The sequence below is a fragment of the Phalaenopsis equestris genome, unplaced genomic scaffold, assembly GCF_001263595.1.
Source record: "Phalaenopsis equestris unplaced genomic scaffold, ASM126359v1 Scaffold000657, whole genome shotgun sequence".
In the NCBI taxonomy this organism is placed as follows: domain Eukaryota; kingdom Viridiplantae; phylum Streptophyta; class Magnoliopsida; order Asparagales; family Orchidaceae; genus Phalaenopsis; species Phalaenopsis equestris.
The window spans coordinates 224,703-248,617 of record NW_018165097.1 but is presented as its reverse complement, the minus strand read 5'-3'; the positions used below and the strand labels follow the sequence as shown (position 1 = coordinate 248,617).

The following is a 23,915-nucleotide window of genomic DNA, read 5'->3' as shown; positions in this document are numbered from 1 at the left end:
GAAAGGAAAGAAAGGAGATCTCAAAGTCTCGCGGTCTCGCACGCTTGCTCGCCGCTCAGCCTTTGCCCTCGCCTGTCGTCTCTCGAGCTCGAGAGAGACTCGAAGAATGACAGCAAAGAAGAATTCGAAGAGCATAATCGAAATAATAGAATTAAGATTTATTTGACCACTTATATTGTGAGCTCCCACTCATCCAATGGTTGAGAAAAGTTTAAGACATTCTATACTAAATTTTTTTAATAATAGTTTTATGAAATTTACAATTTTAAAATTTTCTATTAAATATATCATAAAAATTTTGTATAAACATATTATTATTATAATTATATATTATAATTATTTATTTATTTTGAACTAAAACAAACCGAACACAAACGAACGACTTCTTGTTCGTGTTCGGTTCGTTTATAATTAGAACAAAAAAAAACTTGTTCATTTTCGACTCTGTTGTTTAACGAATGAATCAAACACAAACTTCTTGTTTGTCGACCCTAAACTAAAACGAACCGAACACAAACAAGACTTCTTGTTTGTGTTCGGTTCGTTTATAATTAGAACGAAAAAAATTTGTTCATGTTCGACTCTGTTGTTTAACGATTGAATCAAACACAAATTTCTTATCGAGCCGAACATGAGCTGTACGCAAACGACGAGCTTTTTTAATAGCCCTAGTGATAAATATGCAGCGATTTTGTGGAGCTAGATGAAATTTAAGTCGGTGTTGAGTCTTATTTGGTAAATTCATATCGTAGCTATAAGATACATGTGGTTCACTAAAGAAGTTGAATCTATTTTGCTAGTGTCGGTTGGAGAGGGGAGGAACGGTGAACCATCATATGCAATTATTTGAGAAAATCCAAATTGCTGAGCGACCTTATTTGGTTGGTTACATATCCAGAAACTTTGACTGGCTAAAGAGAATAAAATCCTTCAGTTCACATGTTTAAGTGTTCTACTACTCCAAATAATCTTCCTCTATCAATCAAAATCAATTTCTCTTGGTGATCAATAACATCAATTATATCATCTTTGTCATGCTGATTGACAGACAATCTATCAATTTGGTGCACTTGAGAAAATCGATTTTTAACAAAGTATAGAGCAAAAAGGACAATGTGTACATGTTCTCACTTGAATGTGAATGGTGCTCTTGATAGTTGCATGATGATGACGTAGCCTGATGCGGGGTTTGATGTTGAATCAGTTGAACCGATACAGCAGTGAGGCTGAACTCGTCGACCCTGCTTAGGGTTGGGGCTACCGCTCATGGGGAGGGGTTTCACCCTTCTAGTTATTCTTTATTATAAATATGTTATTTTCTGTATTAGGGTTTAGTTTTTGTTGATTTTAGATTTCTTGTTGGTGGCGTTTTCTCCTGCATGGGTTGTACTTGAGGATAAGTGGTGCTCCGGTTGTATCCTGCTCTAACGTGATGACTATCTCCACAAAATTCCTCGTTTACCTCTCTTCCCTGCTTGCTGCCACGCCACTTGCGCACTTCCTTCCTATCCAGTCTACTGGTGCTGCCACTCTATTCGAAATCCCAATCGGCTGCCACCACCCCCTTCAACACTCCAATCTGCCGCAGCAAAACCCTCCAACACGGCTACCTTTATTGCAACCCCTATCCAATCCTTCTGTTACTACCTCCAGCCTTCCAGCAGTCCAACTTGTTGTCGCCACCTCCTTCAGCAATCCAACCTGCCTCCACAAACCTCTCCAACACCCATACCTGTTGTCGCATTCCTGTCGCCACCTCCTTCAGCAATCCAAACCTCTCCAACACCCATACCTGTTGTCGCATTCTCTTCTCTGATCCTTTTGTTGCTATTGCAACCTTCAAAACTGCCATTCACTTGTTCAACCATCGTTCACCCCTTTTATCCTCTCCTTAGGGGGGGCGTTTGTGTTTTGTGTTGTTTTATTCCCGTTTTAAGAGTCGTCATTGTAATCTCTTTTAGAATTTTAATAGTAATATTTGCATTTCTATTGTGGTTTGAATCAATTTTGATATTAATTGATATCAGAGTTAGCTTAACCTTAGTCAAATCCTAGGGTTTGTTAGCATTCACTTTACTCAAACCACCCTCCACCAAAAATTTTCTTTTCTACCCTCAACCACTTTTTCTGATTCTCAATCCTAATCATACCACCATGGAGACACATGCTGAAACGTACCCGAGAAGAAATATACCCGGAGATCTGTCGACTGTAGCAGAACTTGCATATGTTGATGATGGGAGTCAGTCTTCAATTGCGATCTAGAGAGTCAAAGGGGAGAAATGGACGAGCATCTTAGTCCCTTCCATAGGGAGGATTTTAGTGATAAAATGATAGGCCATGATGCTTCGGAATCTGGTATTAGGAGAAAAATTTGCGTACGTAAGACGTACACCGCGCTGCGTACATCAGAGAGGTTATTCAGAGGATATTGAGGAGGTTATATCTGCGTTATATCGCATGTAAGCACCCTGTAACATACCTGTAACCTACCTGTACTTTCTAGTAAGTTCCGCGCATCTGTTTTCATATATTTGTAGGTTACAAATATGTTATAGGAATGTTGCAGGGGTATAACGCGGATATAACCACCCAATACCCTCTGAATAATCTTCTTGACGTACGCAGCGCTGCACGTCTTACGTATGCAAATTTTTCTCCAGTATCAGATGATGTCGTCCGAAACGACAACGTATGGAGGACACAGTCTTCAGAGTAAAGGTGGATCTGTCGAAGTTTGATGAAGGTATGGATTCAGACGATTTCATCGAATGACTGTATTTAGTTGAATGTATCTTCGAGAATAGGTGCCAGAAGATAAATGGGTGAAACTAGAGGCCATCGAAGTGAAAAATAGCACTTATTTATAGTGGATAAGAGGCAGATAAATAGAGAAGAGACAATAACAAGATTACTAGATGAGAGAAGATGAGAAAGGAGATGCAGAAAAAATACTTACCTCCTCATTATCACCATGATATGTTTTTGAGACTGCACCACCTACAGTAGAGAGACCTATTAGTGGAGGAATTCACGACACAGTTTGACTAGCTGCAAGTGATGTGTAAGTCTGTTGAGTTAGAGGAACATTCCATTGCTTGATATCTTGGGGGTTTGAAGCCCATTATCAGTAACGATGTGCAACTGCAGCCTTATTGGCCACCGAGAGATGTCCAGACCTTAACATTGAATGTTGGGAGACAACAAAAATACAGAAAGCAACCCGCACCATTCAGACATCACCCACAGTGGGAGACATCAGTTAGGAGCATGCTTCAGGGAGTTGAGAAGATGGGCCAGGATAAGCACAAAACCACTCAAAGTGAGAAGAAGCCTAAGAAGAAGAACACGCCTACTACATTCCCAACCTGAAAGCACTTAGATGCCATGGATTTTGGCACATCTCCTCCTGTTGCTCGACGAGCGAAGTTGTGTCGTTTACCGTGCACGGTGCAGTGAAGGAGGTTAGCAGTGAACAAGCAGCTGAAATCTAGTTTAAGGTGTATCATATTCCACTGGATGAGGGCGAGATGCCTGTGGTTAGATGAGTCCTACGGACTTAGAATACGAGGGAACAACAGTGACTTTACCGCAACATATTCTACATGTTGCACTGTGAAAGGAAAGGTATGTAGTCTCATCAACGATGGAGGGACCAATAAAAACATCTATGTAGATGGTAGAAAAATTGAGCCTCACGATTCAGATGCATTCCCGATTATATTTTCTAATGTGGTTAAAGGAGATTAGAGTCAACATTGACATGATGTGTATTTTGGAGTTTTCTTATTGGTGCGACATGGTGCCCATTGATGCCAATCTCCTTTTATTAGGGAACCATCACAATTTAACTGAAGGACTCAGCGTGACAGGTTAAGAGAAACCTACTCCTGAAGGCCGAGATCACAGGTGCTTTTACCAGCAGAGGAGCGTCAGTGGGACCAATTTCGGCGACGATAGAAGATGATAGGACTAAGACGTCGATCCCAAATATTAGACAGTCAAAACAGAGCATTTCAAGATTTCACGATCGATACCTTACCACCTTAGCCACCACCATTCGGGGAGGTCCAAGTTACCCTCACTTCAGATTATATTGAGCCAACCTTAGGTTACTTTGAGAGGATTCTGCAGTATATTTGTGACACAAACCCAATTCAGAGCACTATTGAGCCTCCAGAAGATGGGAATGATATGATTGTTTGCTCAAAAGTAGGAAAAAAATTCTCAGGTGATTCGAGGGACGGTGTTGTCGCCAGTGGGATCTTGGTGCTTCTCAGACTGTTATAGAAAACCCATCAATCCTAGGAGATTACATTGTTTTTGCTGCGTTCAATCTAACAGACTTGGCATCGTGCTATGAGGAGCTAGAAGCTTCGACGAGAAGTCAAAGCTCCCCCCACCTCGGAAGAATGACACGCGATAGGGCATAACCGACCAAACCATTTCAGCAAGGAGGCTGAATCGGCTGACCCTGCTTAGAGTTTGGCCTGCCGACCAAGGGGAAGGGTTCCCTCTCCTAGTTATCCTTTATTGTAAGTTGTTTTCTATGTTAGAGTTTAGTTTTTGTTGATTTGTTATCGGTGTTTTCTTCTTGTTATTGTTGTTTTTAAGGATACATGGTGTTTCGGTTGTATCCTGCTCTAAGGTGGTGACTATCTCCATAAAACTCCTCACTTACCTCCCTTCCCTACTTGCTGCCTCCTCAACATTGTTGTCGTCATTCTCGTTTGCTACAGCCACTCAGAAGAAGCCTTTTTCGACTATTTTCTTGTTTTCTGGCCGCCAGGCCAGCTGTTTCCCTATTTCTAGAGTGTCGTCACTGCCGCAACTCCCCCTTAGCTGCCTCCACCCATGATTGCTATTTTCCAATTTTCCAGCCGTTTCACTGTTGTCTAGTCCTTCCTCTGTGCTGCCATCACCCTGGGCAGCCCCCCCACCGCGCCCCCCCACATTTCTTCTTGTTGTTTGTTTGTTGTTCTACACTGCGGAAACAACCACCTTGCTATTTTCAACCCTCGCTGACAATCACTATCATCTTTAGAATACACTATAATTATATTTGTTTGTGTCTATTGTATTTTTTCTTTCAAGTATGTCGGTTGTAACCACCTATTTATTTTTAGTAATATCATTTGCTTGTCCTATTGCGATTTTGGTTAACTCCGGTGTCTGTCATTTTTACAAAATTGTTTTACGTTGGCGTTGCTTGCATTGCCAACTTAAGGAAACTAACATTAGGATAATTCCAACTCCTGGATTTTTCTTTGGTTTATTCTCTTTGTAAAATCTATTTTATGATGGAAAGACATTTTACAACTATATGTCCACATTTGATATTTTGTTTGAAAATTAATATTTTCTTCTTAAAGAATTTTTTTTAATATGCTATTGTTTCCTTCAGTTGTAATTAGGTTATTGGCAAGTTGTGCCGACAAGATAATTCTTTTATGCAATCTTAGCTCGGTTCCTGTAATGCTTTGCATGTGATTCATATTGTGGTATAATGCATAGTTTTTTTTATTAACAATTTGTTGTGTATGCGTGTGTGTGTTCATTTTTTTTGTGTTCATTTTTTTTTTTGCCCGCCAATTGAATATATTGTTTTTTTTGTTTGAAATGTGAGTTGTATATTTGTAATTGTTATTTAATAATTTCATTCAAGTTTCTGGTCTAATGGAGAGTGGTAGAGGAATCTGTGTTATGGTTTGTGGAGCCAAAGCATTCAAAGTAGTATTTAAGGAGCGCTCAAGCGCCCTGTAGGGCGCGACTACAGTGGCGTCGGTGCTTAGGCACTGGTTTTGGGCGCATATAGAGCGGACACTGCTATTTTTCCTGAGAGATCGGCGCATAGGCTGTGATCTATTGGTGCCTTGACGCCCATTTTTGGACGTCGATATCGAGAGTTTGGCGTTTAGGCGCCAAGTTTGGGTGCCTAAGCGCCCGATACATTTATTACACGCAATTTCGATTTTTAAGCCGATATCGAGCGTGGATTGTTGGTGCAAGTTCTATAAGTTTCTTCCTGTGAGTGTGAAGAAGAAATTTATGTGAATCCTTAAAATTTGTGATAGTATGCCTCCATGTTTTTTGTCCTGTTTTTAAGTTTTTTCACGTAAAATTCCTGTGTGCTTTTCTTCGTGTGAGTGTGGTGCGTTGGAATTTTGAGATTTTTGCGTTAGATTGGAGAAGGAAGATTGTTGTGCAAGTTCTGTAAGTTTCTTCTATCAATCAAGAATGACAAAAATCAGGGAGCTAGAATTAAGAGCTTTCTTATTTAAATTGCTTCAAATTTTCTTCCCTGATTTACCTCTTTCATTAATTGTACATATTATTAGATTACCTAAAATAGATGGTACAAATTATTATTTTTTAGAACGAAAGCATAGGAAAAAGGCATTGAGCCAATTTTTCTCAAAGATTGCTATTGCATTAGAGCTAGGTAACAAACCCTAGATTTTAGTTCAGCACCGCCTAGCCTCCCCCACCGGCGCTCCCTTTCACGCCCGATCCGAGGCCTTCGGTATCTCGCTCAAACGAGGAATCTCGCCTTAGCAAGGTGCAACGCTCCCTTTCATGTTCGCTAGGGATCCCAAGCCTTCACACATCGTCTTCGCAAGGCCGTTGATACATCAAAATAATATGTTGTTTTAAGTATATATTTTATGCATGTTTTTGGTGATATTGCACTTTAAAGAAAAATATTTTTGTATTTTTTTTTCAGATATATCACTTTTAAGCATTTGGAGCAAAAATAACAAAAATGACGAAATCAGGAGCCAAAACAACGAATTTTGAGAATCTAGCGCATGATGCGCTGTTTGACAGAGCCTTGGTGCATAATGCGCCAGATTTGACGCCAATGCGCCAGATTTGACGTCATATGCGTCAGAGACTACTTTTTGCGAATTAAGGAGGTTCGAGGTGAATTTTCAAAGGGACATTTGTTTTAAACACTTTTTGGAGTAATTCAATGCATCTAGACACTTTGGAATAATCAAATCCATTCGTTGATGCTTATTTTTTCATTATAGGCTGATCCTTGTAGAAATAGAATTACATGGGTAAGGCCAGATTTTAAATTCAAGGCTAATATTATCCAAAGATAATTATTGCACCTAACAAAAAATAAAAAAATAATTTTAAAATTTGGCCAAATAATTGAAATGAAAGTTTTTCTTCAATTTTGTTGTGACCTGATTCGAGTCCTTCCATTTTACTTTTGTTAGTAGATTTGGGCTGATTAGTGGCTTGTATTGCATCGCATTTCTTTGGCTACCATTGGTCTCATAGTAAACAGATACACTGCTTATTACTACTCCTAAGCCTTGTAATTGATATTGTAGTGAACTCGCTATCAATCAAGCAGAAGGCATAGAAACAAATGAGGATTTGGCATCTAACATGGTGGTAACTTAATGGAAGTTTTTTGAATGCTATAGTTTTTGCTTCTCTTTTTCTTAATATGTTGACGCTACAATGCAATAGGTTTTTGCTGAAGACGACAGCAAAACTGAAATTGATCACCTGAAAGCCTTGCTGGTACCATCTCTTTATCTTTTGTTTTATTATTTTGTTTACTTTTTTCTTGGCTTACTGTTGCTTTCTAATGCTTGATTGTCTCTATATTTGGATGGGTTTAGCGCCAAAAAGAGATGGAGCTTGTGGAGTTAAAGCAACATATCGAAAAGGAAAAGGTATTGAAGTTACAAATTATAATGATTATTCATGTTTTTATCTTATCCAAGGTGGACACATCATTTGGGGAGAAAATATGTTAAAGAGACCAATTTCGTGACAAAGTTTTGCTAATTGAGGGCTGTCTAAATTAAAGGCTCGAAGACATGGTGCACAATTGAGGAGCATATGGTTTTAGAGTATAACTATATGTGGCTTCAGGGCATAATTTAGACATAGGTGACATTTTGTGGTCATTTCTAGCTAGTTGGCGCAAAGCATTGACTATGCTCTCTCATGGTTATGGCATGGGTTTTTTTCTTGTGATTCGTGGTTTATTTTTAACTCTGAAGCCTTTTGATCTATAATACCAAGTTTTGGACAAATTAGATTAAATTTTGACAAGTTTAAAATATAACCTAATTTTTGGCATTCCTCAAAATTTGATTGAGTAAAGTTTATAAAATTCTGCACTTTGAATTGATCAAATTGATATTACACCTTGTATGAACAAAAAGTGCATGTGAAGTTATAAAAGTTTGAAGTTAGAAGCTTAATTAACTTTAATTAATCCCCTAATTACTTCTCTAATCTTGTTTACTGTTCGCAATAGACACACTCTCTCAAGCATTATATGTCACGACTTGACCCGGGACTTGAAGTAGACAACGTAAAAATAGACGGTCGGACGGTGAGAATTAAGATTTCTATATTCTTCTAACCTTTAACAAATGAAGGAGTCACTAAATAAATTAAATTAAAGCAGTATATCTAAATTTACCTCGTTATAGGTTGTTCGTGTCTTCTATAAACATTATCTTTTATTGTTTATTTTTTAATAAATTATTTACTCTTGAAAAATTAGTTTAAAATAACAGTGAACTAATCAAAACAAGTGATAACTCATCCTTCTAAACTACATTAATATAAAAAAATAAGTGATTTGCCTTCAAGTGATGCTAGTGGTTCTCGTTTGATCGGATGTATGCTACAACGTCGTCAAAGTAAACCATGATAAACTTTTCAATTTTTTGCCAAATCACTCGGTTTATCAACCTCATGAAAGTGCTGGGTGCGTTTGACAGATCAAAAGGCATAACACTCCACTCATAAAGTCCATCCCATGTCTTGAAGGCGGCTTTCCAATCATCTCCTGGTCTCATCCGTATGTGCTGATACCCGCTGCACAAGTATCGTTGTAGCCTTGCCACAAGTTGATCTCAGAGAAGATAGTGGCTCCATATAGTTGGTCAAAGAGATCATCCAACTTGGGTATAAGCAATCGACATTTGATGGTAATCTTGTTGATGACTATACTGTTGATTTACATTTGCCACAATCTCTCTTTTTGGCACTATTAGGGCAGGAATTGTGCACAAGCTGGTGCTTTCTCTAACTAACCCTCTCATGATGAGATCCTGCACCTATCGTTGTCTTTTATACTCTGGCAGTCGTTGTAGCCTTTCATACTCTGCCGGTCTCAATCTTTAGGCTAGTCGGTTTGGCAATGCTAATCTTGGCATAAGGTCTATGGCTTGTTGGATGTCCCTTATTGGTTCATAACATCTCGAAAGTCTTGTAGTAATTGTTGCAGTAGTGCTGGTACCTACATTTCCTCCTCACTTCTTTCTAGGAGGACTAATGCTAGTGTTACAGTGACATTTCAAATTGACTGCAGGAAAGTGGTTCGGGAAATTAATGATGCCTCTGTATCGCTCCCGCCTTTCATATCTTTAGTTGGTAGCAAAACGATACGTTTCTCATCCTTCCTGAAAAATAAGTGTTCTTGAAACAGTCATGTCGAGTCTTGCGGTCGAACTGCCAAGATCTATCTAACAGAATGTGACATACGTCTATAGGAACCACGTCGCACCATACTTTTTTTGTAGTTGGTTTCCAATAGAGAATTCAACTAGGCAATACTGATCTCACGTATCTCAATTCATTTTTTCAATCAGGTAAGGGAATATGACTGGGGATGCTTCTACGTGTCCAATCACAGCTTTTTATGGGGATGCTTCTGCTTATTTGGAAACTTTATGGTTTCTGTAGGAACCTCGGGATGATCATCGACCTCGTGGGTAACGATATCTTTCCTTTTATCGTTTGGGGTATGCTTCCCATTCTTGGAAGGAGTAGCTTACCATTTCTCAAGTGGACTTCCTGGATATTCTCATTAGTGGACTCGATGTGATCATCTCCAACGGAACACCCAACTAATCCACTTGGATCGTGGTTTTCAGAATCAGATGGCAAGCATGCGTCGTCTGACGAATCACTAAGTTTGTCACATATACGATATGCACCAACGAGGGACGGTAACAGATGGAATTGCTCCTCTTCCCAGCGTCATCATCGTCATCGAGTTCAACATTCAACAATTCTAGAATTTTTCATAAAGACATGGAACGCAGAAGAGTACGTGAAAATATTTTCCTTCATTCCATCATTTTCAATGCTACAACATGTGTCAGGAGGGACATCATCCCCCCCTTCTGAGCTCACAAATGTAAAGCAGGAAAAAAAATACATAAGTATCAGCTGTCTCAACACCTGTAGGTGGCGTGGCTGGTGCAGCTTCAATAACTTTGGTTGATCCTTTTCCAAGAGGCTTCTCCAAGTGTTGATCAAGGATCTCAATTTTCCCAGCTTTGATTCGAGCTTCAAGCCAATCCTTGAATATATAGCAATCTTCAAGCGTGTATGTCCCAGATGTTGATGGTAGGAGCGAAAGTTAGGCTCTCTGAACCTGCCCACCTCTTCTAACTTTCTTGGTGGAGCTAATTGCATATCTTGTTTAAGCAAATTTTTAAATATCTTCTTTACACACTCCTTTTTAGAAGGATAGACTTTAGAACTCTATGCTCAAGAAACTGGGTCTTTCGCTTATGAGGAGGTCGACGAGCAGGTTCTGTAGACATGACAGGCTTCTTCAGCTTGCTATCTAATGTTATCAAAGCCATGCTCTCTTCTGTCCTCTTCAAAGGACCCGCCATGAATAAATTTTTGCCTTTAGCCTTCTCACCATTTTCTTTGAAGGCCAAGGCTCTTGCTGTATCTTGCAGGCTTGTCACGCTTTCAATCAAGACATAGAAAGTTATGACCGTAGTCATCTTAACAAGATCGAAATTGGGTCTTTAATTTTGGTCATAAGAAAAGCGTTGACGTGCTGCTTTAGAAGTTGTGGCTCACTTCTCATTCTTAAATTCCGCCAACGAATGAAGAAATCGAGAAGCGACTCTTTTGGACTAGCAATCAAGTCATAGTGATCTGGTGGTGACTATGGTGGTGCGCCCTAACGAAGCGCTTTATAAAAGCATCTTCTAGCTTGGAGAATGTCTTGAAGGTGCCATTTGGAAGATATGCATACATTTAAATGCAAACTCGAATAAGCTTGTGACAAAATGAAGAAGCAGCAACATGTCATTACCTCCAACATTGCTGCAATGTGCTCGTCATTGAGCTATATGCTATCAGAAATTTTCAATTTAGTTGAACTGTTTGCTACATGCTGCAAAGTAACTGGACGTGTGTCAACCTGTATAACAGGTTAATCTATGTCAGACCTAGACTTGTTGGCTCCCAAACTCGCAATCTGGGTGGTCAAGAGGGCAAACTGGTCTTGGAGAAGGGAGATCATCTCGTTCTTGCTCCTATCCTCATACTCAACCGAAGTGTATCCTGAACCCTGTGGATTCATGGTGATCTGGCTCATCGAGATCACTGGAGGGATTTCCACTAGAGGCAGCTTCTCTAGTGGTGACTACTATCACGTGGCTAGTGGCCATCTTAAGATCGTGTAACTCCTCACCTAGAAGGTCGTCCTTGTCGAGGAGATCCTCTGGAATGTCGGAGAGGTTTCCATCAAAATCATCCTCGGGATCCACCTCAGGCTTTGCCTAAGATTCACTTGAGGTGGCTCTAAGACAGACTCAACAGGAGGAATGGTTCATTTCGGGACTACCTCAACGTTGTTCTCTATCGGAGTAGGAACAGTAGGAGGGGTGCGACAATCTAACTCACTTCCTTCTGTTCGGCATCGGAAGAACATAATCTTTTCTAGCATATTTATTTTTAAAACGAAGGGGCAAGTGTCTACGTGGTATCCTTCGGATCTTCCTCGACCGGAGTACGATGAATCGATTTTCTTCTTACTTAAAGAAGAGGAAAAGTACTCAAGAAGCTTTTTCTTTTTATTAATTTGAGTGGAAAATATAGGTGTGGGCGGCGCCGCTATAACATCCAAATCAGAAACAACAGGAGCCATATTTGGTACAACGATTGTAGTTGCCGCTCCCAATGTCCCGTCACGGGATGCCTCAGCAGGCTCTACCGCCTATACGACAGACTGAAAAAGTGCAGGCCTTGTAGCGGACCGACGGAAAGACCTCGGTCTCCTGCCACAAGGACTCTAAAGGAAGTAGAGAAAGCCTTTTCCTACCTTTCCAGATACTTCAGAGTTTAGGGCAAGGACTCTCTCAGTGACAAGTCCCCTTCCTCGGAGGTAAGAGATGGCTCTCACTATCTTTTTAGTCAGAAGATTAGTGGTAGTGGAAGAAATATCAACAACGGGTTCTGAAGGACCCCACAACTTGAGGAGGGGAATGCCTCTTGGCAATTCGGGCTGGGACATGATCCTCGTCTAGGGTCAGAACCACTGTAGGTGTAGAAACCTGAGAAAAGGCCCTACTGCTTTTCGCACAGCAACCGATTCTTAGTTCTCCGGGCCCTTGTACCTAGTATAGGCGTAGAAGGAGCCTCGGATAGACCCAGAACAAAAGAAGTTGGGACAACATCAAGTCCAACAGAAGGTGTAGAGATCCGTGAAAACACGGACATGCGGCTAGAAATCTAGAGAAAATTGAAGCGTGCTGCGCATCGCCATCAGGCACTTACTCTTTCTCGAGGGAGTAGTGTTGGCACACTCTACAGTAGCCACAGGACAACATCTGCTTGACTTTCTCCTTTGGTATTAAATACCAAAACAGCGTGGTCGATATTCCGCTTCATTGGTATCTTTTTTGGGGAATAGATACAAGTCCTCGTTGTTGTCTTCCCCTCAACTCTCCCGATTACGGTCAAGGGTAATCTTATCCTGGTTCCCGTTATCCAGCTGGGCTAGTCTTCGTTGCACATGAAGGATTTCTTGTTGAATCTCTCCCTAGGTAGAGTCTATTGTACCTCTCCACGTTGGCATAATTAGGGTTGGGAATTGGAAGGAAAAAAAAATGGTGGTGGTGGTGGTGTCTTGGGTAGTGTGGATGCTAGGAATCCTAGAATTAAACTAGGTTTAGGCTAACTCTAATACCAAATGATACTGAAACTAGTCGGGAGTTCTCGAAACACAAAAAGTAAACTTTTCTTAATATAGAAAGTGTTACAACATGACACAATGAAAAGAAAAACGAAGGCAGTCTAATCTCCTGCTAGGGCCCGAAAGAAGAGATTCGAGAGTGGGGTGGGCGTCGATAACGTAGTGAGGGTTGGGGGAATGATTGAAAGCGGTAAGATAGGTTAAGAAGGGGATTTTGGGGGTTCGGTGGGTGGGATAAAGTGCTGATAGGAAGGTTGGACAACAAAGATAGGTGGTTGAAAAGGGGCGGCAAGGTGTTAGGGTGTGGATAGGCTGCATTGAAGGGGCGACAGGGTATTAGTTTGTAGGTTGGGTGAATGGACAATAAGGATAGGTGGTAGGGGATGGGCGACATGGTGTTTGGATGAAACATGGAAAGGTCGGAGATGATGAAGAGGAAAGGAGAAAGGTTGTGGGAAAATGGGAGATACAACACCACCTCACAATAGACTACAGTCGAAGCACCACCACCTCCTTGGATATAACCCTAAACTAGAGAGAACAACTCCAAACAGAAATTCTAAATTCTGCAAACAACATGCTGAGTCCTAATTCTCTAAAAACAACAATATATTGTTGACCTCATTTTTAGTGAGGTCTTAACTTCCTACTCCCAGAACCTAAAAATCTAGCCTTAGGGGTTCCTTATTGACCATCCTAGCGGAACAGTAATGGAGCCTACCTCCCATAAATTATTTAAGGCAAAATCGAGAGCAGAGGACGAGATAGGCGAGCAAAGGTTTTTTTTTTGTCTTCGGTCGGGGGAGGAAAGCATGCGTCGAATACAGGGAGAGTGGAAACAGGTATCAGTTTTGGCGCAGAGGGAGGAGGCGAGGGCTTCGGAGTTCGCAGAGAGGAACGAGGGGAACGGGAGAAGAACAACGAGCTTTTTCAATGCAGGGGGCGAGCAGGAGGGGGCGTCGAGCGGGGTCTATGGCTTCGGTGCGGGAGATCGGGATCGAGCAGGCGAGTGCGGGAGATCGGGAGATCGGGATCGAGCAGACGAGTGCGGGAGATGATCAAATGAGGAATCCTCTCCGGGGAAGATACGGGGCTAATTTGTATAGCCGAAGATGAGCGAGCCATTACCCGAGAGCTTTGGCGGGGAATTGAATAGTTTCCATTGCTGTATGCGGCTTAATTAGAAAATAATAACACAAAATTATTTTGAATTACTATCAGTTTTAAATAACTCGCCTGAATTTTGAAATTTAAAATTCAAAATCTGTGAGCTGGTGCCTGGACCAAATCGAGCCCGAGTTGAACCTGATTTGAGCCCGGGCCCGCATCCCGCTAAAGGAATGTGCATCCCAAATCGAGCCCGGGCCCGCATCCCGCTAAAGGAATGTGCATCGATTTCCGTGCTATTTGCACGTGCGCGTAATCCAAACAATATAGGGTCCTTCCAAGCTAAAGCTGACGTTCCGGATGCGTCAACACTGTCCGTTTCATTATCCGGGGTCTTCTGGACAAGTTTGCCGACGGTCGAGCCAAAAAATGTGTCAACTTCGTGCGTGGTGTAGCGAGTGCGTGAATTGCGGCATTCGCGAGTGTTTGAGTCATGGCGGGTTCACCTATGACCGTCTGATCCTATGGGAACTCATTTTCGCGTCGTCTACATGTTAGACCTTAGCCCTTGCAACTAAGAGTCGAGTGCTTCAGACTACTCACGTGAGGCCTGCACAAAAATGAGTCAAGATGTGACTCGAAGTTTTATGGAAGGTAGACTCCATTACTAGTACGCTAGGATGGTCAATAAGGAACACCTAAGGCTAGATTTTTAGGTTATGAGAGTAGGAAGTTAAGACCTCACTAAAAATGAGGTCAACAAATGGACCCCCAATAAGTGTGGTGTGCTGAACAAGCACACAACGCGTATTGGTGTTGATCGAAGTGACCAACACGAACCATCTAATTATACCATACTCAGAATGAATCGATCCAGAGCCAAAATCAAATTTGAGTTGAGATTTTCCACCAGAGGATTTCCAACCCAAAGACGTGGTTATTGAAGATCTTCAAAAGTTTCGCTGGGGATGAAGGTATTCGTCATATGCTTGCGTCGTTTGATTGTTGTAAATTTAATTGAATGAGGAGATCATTTTGAAAAAGGAAGTACGGAGCCACCAACACTGGATTCATGCTAAAAGAAACGACCACCAGCAAGGGATTCACGCTAGAAGAGTGCCACCAACAAAGGGGTTTATGCTAAAAAAAGGGTCACCAACAAAGAGTTTACACCAAAAAGAGGGCCACCATCAAGGGGTTTACGCCATAAAGAAGGCCATCAACAAGGGGTTTAAGTCAAAGGACCACCAACAAGGAGTTTACATCAAAATTTAGGGACCACCAACAACGGGTTTACGTGAAAAAACCTCCAACAAGGGGTTTACGTCAAAATTTAGGGACCACCAACTAGGGGTTTACGTCAAAGGACCACAAACAAGGGGTTTACTTAAAAAGAGGGCCACCAACAAAGGGGTTTACGTCAAAATTTAGTGACCGCAAACTAGAGGTTTATGTCAAAGGACCACCAACAAGGGGTTTATGTCAAAGGGCCACCAACAAGGGGTTTACGTCAAAGGACCACCAACTAGGGCTTTACGTCAAACGACCACCAACAATGGGGTTTACGTCAAAATTTAGAGACCACCAATAAGGGGTTTACGTTAAAAGACTACCAACAAGGAGTTTACGTCAAAATTTAGAGACCACCAACAAGGGGTTTACGTCAAAGGACCACCAATAAGGGGTTTAAGTCAAAATTTAGGGACCACCAACTAGGGGTTTACGTCAAAAGACTACCAAGGGGTTTACGTCAAAATTTAGAGACCACCGACAAGGGGTTTACATCAATATTTAGGGACCACCAACTAGGGGTTTACGTCAAAAGACCACCAACAAGGAGTTTACGTCGAATGACCACTAACAAGGGCTTGACGTTAAAAATTAGGGACCACTAATTAGGGGTTTACATCAAAGGACCACGTACAAGGGGTTTACGTCAAAGGACCACCAACAAGGAGTTTACGTCAAAATTTAGGAGAACCGAGAAGAGTGCAGTTCTATATAAGTAAAACTAGCTAACCTCTTCCATGCGAAATCGAGGACCCAGTGTTCTTGTGGAAGGAGACTTTGACCCGAGGAAAAGCAACGATGGAAATAGACCGATAGGGTTCAACCCAGCTGGGTCGAAATTTGGATTTGAATTGGTTGATTTTGATTGTTTTGACTTTGGATGTCGTTTGACGAGCTACTTGGGGGACAAGTTTAGAGTCACATAAAATTAAATTATTGTTTCATTCATTGAATTTTGTTGTTATCTCGCTTTTAGATTTTAAAATTTGTTTACATTTACGTTGCGGTTGACATTATTTTTGCAAGTTGTTTATTGCAACTCACTTTTTTTTTCTTCGTATCGTTCCTGGTTTGTTAGCATTTACAAAACCGAATCGAGGATTCAGCTTAACGGCACTAAACCAATCGCTCAATGTGGCAAATGTAGATTTTATTGATATTCTGGGATAAGGTACATCAAAACATAATCTGAATGTGCTATGCTGATGAACATCAAGTGATACATATGGGTAACATCTGTCTGTAGAATGCAGTCGTTTCTTGTAAGTTATCCGTGCTTCCTCATATCCAATGTTTTTGTAAGCCGTCTAGAATTGTGTAGAGACTAACCCTCCTCTCAATGCATACTCCGAGACAAGAGTCCCCTTGTACACACTTAGAGGTGTGCTGTCTCACAACCCCAGAGGCTGTAACCCTTCAAGGTCCGGGTCAGGATGGTATCAAAACGGTGCTTTGCTGTGATCCATCTTTCTGAAAGTGATGGATACTCTCCTCCGTGACACTCCTAGAACACAGTGTTTTGCCAGATCAACTCCATTTCCTTTAAGTACTAATACTGATCCAACTGGAAGAGGGATCTCTACTGGCCCATGGAATTCACCCAGGCCAACGAACCGCAACTCTTTTCCCATCATGATGTTGCACTTGCTGAGGAAGAAAACTATGTAGAACGATCTTAGGACTATATGTGGTGGGATGCAGTCCCCCTCTTCATAAATATTAATGATGCAACAGTTAGGTGCACAATCTGCTGGTAAGATGTGTCAGGAGACCATCCTTATAATCATTTTCTTTATTATCAAGGGCATCGGATCCACCTCATCGTGTCTTATGATGCCCAGAGGATTCCCTTTCTTGTCACGAGTGTAGTTGTAGCAATAACCACATTGAATAGTGATCCGCCCTTTACTTCTCATCCATTTCTGGGGTGCAGAATACGTCTTCTTTCCTAAACGGCCTGCCCGGCCTAAGTCTCTGAGTGAAAGACAATCAATTATGCTCCTCTGCTCGTCCTTCGAGAACACATTCGTCGTGCGCAGCTCTAGTCCTTCCAGAATGTTGACATATTTTTCACGAATTCTTTCGAAGTACTGAAAATTCTGCTTTCGAACCCTTTGAAATTTTTCCAGCTCCTCTACCGAGATTATCTGTAGTCTCCTTGGTTTAGTAAGTCGTGGCGTGTAAGACTCGATCTTTTGTTGATCTTCTTGGCTTTGCATTACCGGAACCGTGACGCGATCCTCGTGGGGCTTGGTTGGTACGTGTTCTGGCAAATTAGGCTCTACCATTGGCTCGGCTTTTGTCTGCTTTATTGGAGGATGGGGAGTGACATCCCCTACTGGCTGGTCATGGACTTGTTCTTTCTTCTATGACACCGGGACATCTGTTGAAGCTGTTTCTTCGGCTATCCTTTTCTCCAAGCGGTCGTGCATCAAGAGCTTGCGACGCCTCGGGTTGCGTCGTTGCGTACGTGAAAGTGGTATCCTCCTGGATGTGTCTGCTGGGACCTCCTGTAACGAAGCACTGATGAGGCTTCCCTCTGTTGTCGAGACCATGGACTTCATCTGTATGGTCTTGATTGCCAGACTGTCGGCTCCCAAGACTTCTTCATCATTTTCAAATTTCCTTTTCTTAATTACTGCAGTGTTTTCTTTGCCTTTGAAGGTGATTACTGTTTTCAGACCTTCTGTTTCTTCTGAATTAACCACCTTCAACAGGTGTCCCTCATAGTCCATCTTCACCGGTTCAAAGTCCAGGTCAAAGTCTATGATGACACCCGCTGCCACCTTTTCCTCGTCGAGTGCGAGTTTGAAGTCGTTTCTAAAGGTGAAAATCAGCCTTCTGTCCGACATTTTCCTGCGAAAGACAGGAGAAATGTCAGTGTGCTAAAATTCAAACCGAATAGGAACAATACTTATTTAATATTAATTATTGCTTTCAAAATCATGTTCACATTCCATTTCAAGCATGTAGATGCCAATTTATCTTAAGAGATTCAGATTTCAACGCGAAGAAAATGTGGTTTTATTCAGAAGAAATCATTTTATCATTTCCATTACGTTTCCTTTTTTTTATTTATTGGACCCAGTTACAGATCATTGTCACATCAACATATCTTAGGACTCGCAACTAAGTCCCTCGAAACGTCACGATGTGTAGTACTTTTTCAAATATCGTCCATTTAATGACAACATAGGCCTTTCACCATGACAATCTATCAGCTGGTAGGATCCTCCAGAGTAAACTTTTTCGACCACGAACGGTCCCTCCCAAGTCGGTTCAAATTTTTCTCCTATCTTGCGGTGTGCAAGAATGGGTCTTCTGAGGGCGAGGATTGAGTCGCCGAATTTGAACGTTTTTGGGCGGACCAGCTTGTCGTGGGCTTGTATCATTTTTGCTTGGTATAACTCGAGGTTCTGCTGTGCTGCGAGTCGCTTCCCTTCGAGACTTTCTGAGCCTGCATTCTCTTCTGTCGTGATTTTGTTGGCTACGGCGATCCTGAGAGAGGTTGTACCTCCAGGGGAAGCACGGTCTCTGACCCATACACCAGGGCGTATGGTGTAAACTGAGTCGGGGTTCTGAACGTCGTCCTGTACGCCCATAACGCTTCTAGTAACTGCTCGTGTCATCTTCTCCTGTTGTCATCTAATGTCTTCTTTAAGATTTGTATGAGAGTCTTGTTGAAGGCCTTCGCTAGCCCATTCGCTTTCGGGTAATAGATGGTGGAATATATCCAATCTATCTTATGTCGTTTGACAAAACTGTTGATTTTTGTACTCTTGAACGCTGAACCGTTATCTGAAATGACTCTGCGGGAAACACCAAAGCGGTATACAATCTGAGTTTTGAAAAATTGAAGAACATGGTGCGTTGTGACCTCCGTCAACGACACTGCCTCTGCCCATTTCGAAAAGTAGTCTGTTGCTGCGAGTATGAACCGATGTCCCTTAGAAGATGGAGGGTCTATTGGGCCCACTATATCTGTGTCCCAACACTCAAATGGTCACGACGCGATCGTTGGGTGTAGCACATTTGGAGGTTGATGTAAGACCACTCCATGTACTTGACACTGATGACAATTTCTGGTAATTTTCATGCAATCATCCATCATTGTTGGTCAGTAGTACCCCATTCTTTTGATTTTCATTTTCATTTTCGGACTTAATTGGTGGGCACCACATAATCCTGCATGTACCTCTTTGACAATTTCTTGTGCTTTCGACTTGCTTAGACATCTTAACCACATTTCATCGAATGATCTTTTGTATAACACGTTGTCAACTAATGCATATGACAATGCCCTTCTCTTAATCTGGTGTGCTGTTTATCTGTCTTCTGGTAGTGTCTCAGTCTGTAAATACTCAATAAACGGTTGGCGCCAATCTTTTTCATCCTCGGCTACTGCCACTGTATTACCTTCATTTCCTTGTTTATGTATGGTATCCATGACAATATGAGATAACACTTGACATTCCTGTATCGTAACATTGATGGAATCCTCCGGTGGGCATGCAAATTCTTTGGCTAATTTGGCTAGAGAATTTGCATGGGAATTGTCACCACGGGGAATCCTATACAACGTCACGTTAGGAATCCTATATAAGGAATCCTATACAACGTCACGTTAGGAATTTGTTCCAACAATTTCATCGTATAGCGGTGACACTGTTCTAGCCTGGGCTTTAAAATTTTGTATTGTCCGACTACCTGTTGGATGACAAGTTGAGTCTCCGTAGATGTGAGATCTGTTATTTCCATTAAAATTGCTAACCCCAATCTCGTTATTAGGACTTCGTATTCTGCCTCATTGTTTGTGCACGGCTCTGTCAGGTGATAAGAGTATCTTAACATTCCCCGATCTGGTGTAATGAAGATTAGGCCGATTCCTGCTCTGTCAGGGATTACTGTCTGTGAACTCTTATCTCTTCGGGCTGACGAAGCTCCATCGAAGTACATTTCCTAACGTCGAGCATTGGGATGTTCTATGTTCATAACTTGTTCGTCAGGCAAGTCATCGTTGAGGGGAGAGTCAGCTGGCAATGGATGTGCCAATGGATGTGCTGCGAGATGGATGTGCTGCGAGGAAATCCACTAAAATTTGTCCATTTACAGCGCAAAGAGGTACGAAAGTTATATTAAATTGCAATAATATCATCGACCATCGCGCCAATCTACCAGAAAGGGTCGGCCGAGTCATCAGATATTGCAACGGATTAACTTTCGAGATTAGATTGACCTTATGAGCTAGCATATAATGTCTAAGTTTTTGGGCGGCAAAGATTAATGTTAGACAATGCTTCTCAATAGAAGGATACTTTACCTCCGCCAGTATTAGACGACGACTAAGATAATAGAGGGTGTTTTCCTTACCCTCATCATTGATTTGAGCCAGCAGGGCTCTGAGGGAGTCATCTAAAGCCGTGGTATAAAGTATCAACGGTCGACTTGAGACTGAGGTTGCTAGAACAGGAGGTGTCATTAGGTATTGTTTAATAATTTCAAAAGCCCGTTGGCATTTTTAATCCCAAGTGAACTTGGCATCCTTTTTATTTAATGCAGAAAAGGACTGATACCGTTCTGACAGATTAGATATAAAACGTCAAAGATATGCTAACTTCCCTTGAAAAGATCGTAACTGTTTCAAGGTTTTAGGGGGTGACATTTCTAAGCTAGCTTTAAATCTTTTCTAGATCGATTTCAATTTCCCGGTGTCGGACAACAAATCCTAAAAATTTTTCGGATGTGACACCGAAGGCGCACTTTAAGGGGTTCATTTTAAGATTAAATTGTCGCAACCACTCAAAGACAATCCTCAGATCATACATATGATTTTCTTTTTGTTTGTTTTTGATAATCAAATCATCCACGTAGCATTCCACTTGGTTATGGATGAGGTCATCAAAAATTCTTGTCATGACTCGTTGATATGTTCTCCTGCATTCTTCAACCCGAACGACATCACTGTGTAGCAATAAATTCCTATCGGTGTTCTGAATGTCGTGAGTGTTGCATCTTCTGGTGTCATTTTAATCTGATTGTATCCCGAAGATCCATCCATGAATGAGAAAATTTCATGTGAGGATGTGATGTCCACCATTAGTTCTAGAATTGGCAATGGGAATTCGTCTTTCGGGCAAGCTTTATTCAAATCTCTGAAGTCCACACAGATTCAGATTTGATCATTTTTCTTTCTAACTGGCACAATGTTAGCCAACCACGTGGGGTATTGCTCCTCTCTTACAAAGTTGGCATCTATTAGCTTCTTTACTTCGGAGATGACTTGTTGCTAGAGATGACTTGTTGCTCTATTTTAAGACGCATTCTTCTAGGATCTTGTTTTACTGGGGTCATCATGGCTGGGTCTACTCCAAGTCTATGTACCGCGACCTCCGGTGCTAGCCCAGACATCTCATCGTAGCTCCATGCGAAACAGTCTCTGTATTCTAACAATAGCTTGATTAAATCTGAAGACTCTTCATCGTTTAACAGCGAGCTGATGAAAGTAGGTCTAGGGGCATCTTCAGTCCCTAGATTGATCTCCTTTAATTCATCAACTGTCGACTTGATTTCCTCTTCAAACTCCGATGGAGCATCCTCTATTTGAGATTCCTCCGAGTCTTCTTCAGCCTTATTGCTGGCCAGTAGTACCCCATTCTTTTGATTTTTATTTTCATTTTCGGACCTGACTGGTGGGTACCACATAATCCTGCATGTACCTCTTTGACAATTTCTTGTTCTTTTGACTTGCTTAGACATCTTAACCACATTTGATCGAATGATCTTTTGTATAACAAGTTGTCAATTAGTGCATATGACAATGCCCTTCTCTTAATCTTCTTCTCTTAATCTGGTGTGTTGTTGATCTGTCTTCTGGTAGTGTTCTGGTCTGTAAATACTCAACAAACGGCTGGCGCCGGTCCTTTTCATCATCGGCTACTGCCACTATATTGTTTTCATTTCCTTATTTTCATTTCCTTGTTTATTATGGTATCGATGTCAATCTGAGATAACACTTGACATCCCCGTATTGTAACATCGATGGAATCCTCCGATGGACATGCAAATTCTTTGGTTAGTTTGGCTAAAGCATCTGCATGGGAATTGTCCCCACGGGGAATCCTATACAATGTCACGCTAGGAATTTGTTCCAACAATTTCATCGTGTAGCGGTGGTATTGTTCTAGCCTGGGCTTTAAAATTTTGTACTGTCCAGCTACTTGTTGGATAACAAGCTGAGAGTCTCCATAAATGGCGAGATCTGTTATTTCCATTAAAATTGCTAATGGCTCTATTAGGTGGTAAGAGTATCTTAACATCCCCCGATCTGGTGTAATGAATATTAGGCCAATTCCTGCTCTGCCAGGGATTACTGTCTGTGAACTCTTATCTCTTCGGGATGACGAAGCTCCGTAGAAATACATTTCCCAACGTTGAGCATTGGGATGTTCTATGTTCATAACTTGTTCGTCAGGCAAGTCACCATTGAGGGGAGAGTCAGCTGGCAATGGATGTGCTGCGAGGAAATCCACTAAAATTTGTCTCTTTACAGCGCGAAAGGATCGTAACTGTTTCAAGGTTTTAGATGGTGGCATTTCTAAGATTGCTTTAATCTTTTTTGGATCGATTTTAATTCCCCGGTGTCGGACAACAAATCCTAAAAATTTTTCTGAGGTGACACCCAAGGCGCACTTTAAGGGGTTCATTTTAAGATTAAATTGTCGCAATCGCTCAAAGACAATCCTCATATCATACAGGTGATTTTCTTTTTGCTTACTTCTGATAACCAAATCATCTACGTAACATTCCACTTGGTTATGGATGAGGTCATCAAAAATCCTTGTCATGGCTCGTTGATATGTTGCTCCAGCATTCTTCAACCCGAACGGCATCACTGTGTAGCAATAAATTTCTATCGGTGTTCTGAATGACGTGAGTGTTGCATCCTCTGACGCCATTTTAATCTGATTGTATCCCGAGGATCCATCCATGAATGAGAAAATTTCATGTGAGGATGCGATGTCCACCATTAGTTCTGGGATTGACAATGGAAATTCGTCTTTCGGACAAGCCTTATTCAAATCTCTGAAGTCCACACAAATTCGGATTTGATCATTTTTCCTTCTAACTGACACAAATTAGGTATTGCTCCTCTATTACAAAGTTGGCATCTATTAGCTTCTTTACCTCAGAGATGACTTGTTGTTCTATTTCGAGACGCATTCTTCTTGGTGCTTGCCTGACCGGGGTCATGGTCTGGTCTACTCCAAGTTTGTGGACCGCGACCTCCGGTGCTAGCCCAGGCATCTCATCGTAGCTCCATGCGAAACAGTCTCTGTATTCTAACAATAGCTTGATTAAATTTGAAGACTCTTCATCATTTAACAGTGAGCTGAGTCTAGGGGCATCTTCAGTCCCTAGATTGATCTCCTTTAATTCATCAACTGTCGACTTGATTTCTTCTTCAAACTCTGGTGGAGCACTTTCTATTAGCTGATCAGTAGATTCATCCTCTATATCAAGGCAATCC

The 23,915-nt window shown here is 41.5% G+C and overlaps 1 protein-coding gene across 5 annotated transcripts in view; it reads left to right on the top strand.

The window, feature by feature from the left end:
- LOC110030107 overlaps positions 1-23,915 on the top strand; it is a gene marked incomplete at its 5' end in the record, with an annotated part of 63,722 nt that overhangs the window by 15,311 nt on the left and 24,496 nt on the right. For 4 of the 5 annotated variants that reach the window (XM_020732678.1, XM_020732676.1, XM_020732681.1 and 1 more), the window contains 3 exon segments: positions 7,347-7,410; positions 7,489-7,542; positions 7,644-7,697. In XM_020732678.1, the coding sequence (XP_020588337.1) occupies positions 7,347-7,410; positions 7,489-7,542; positions 7,644-7,697 (172 nt within the window). 5 annotated transcript variants of the gene reach the window in all.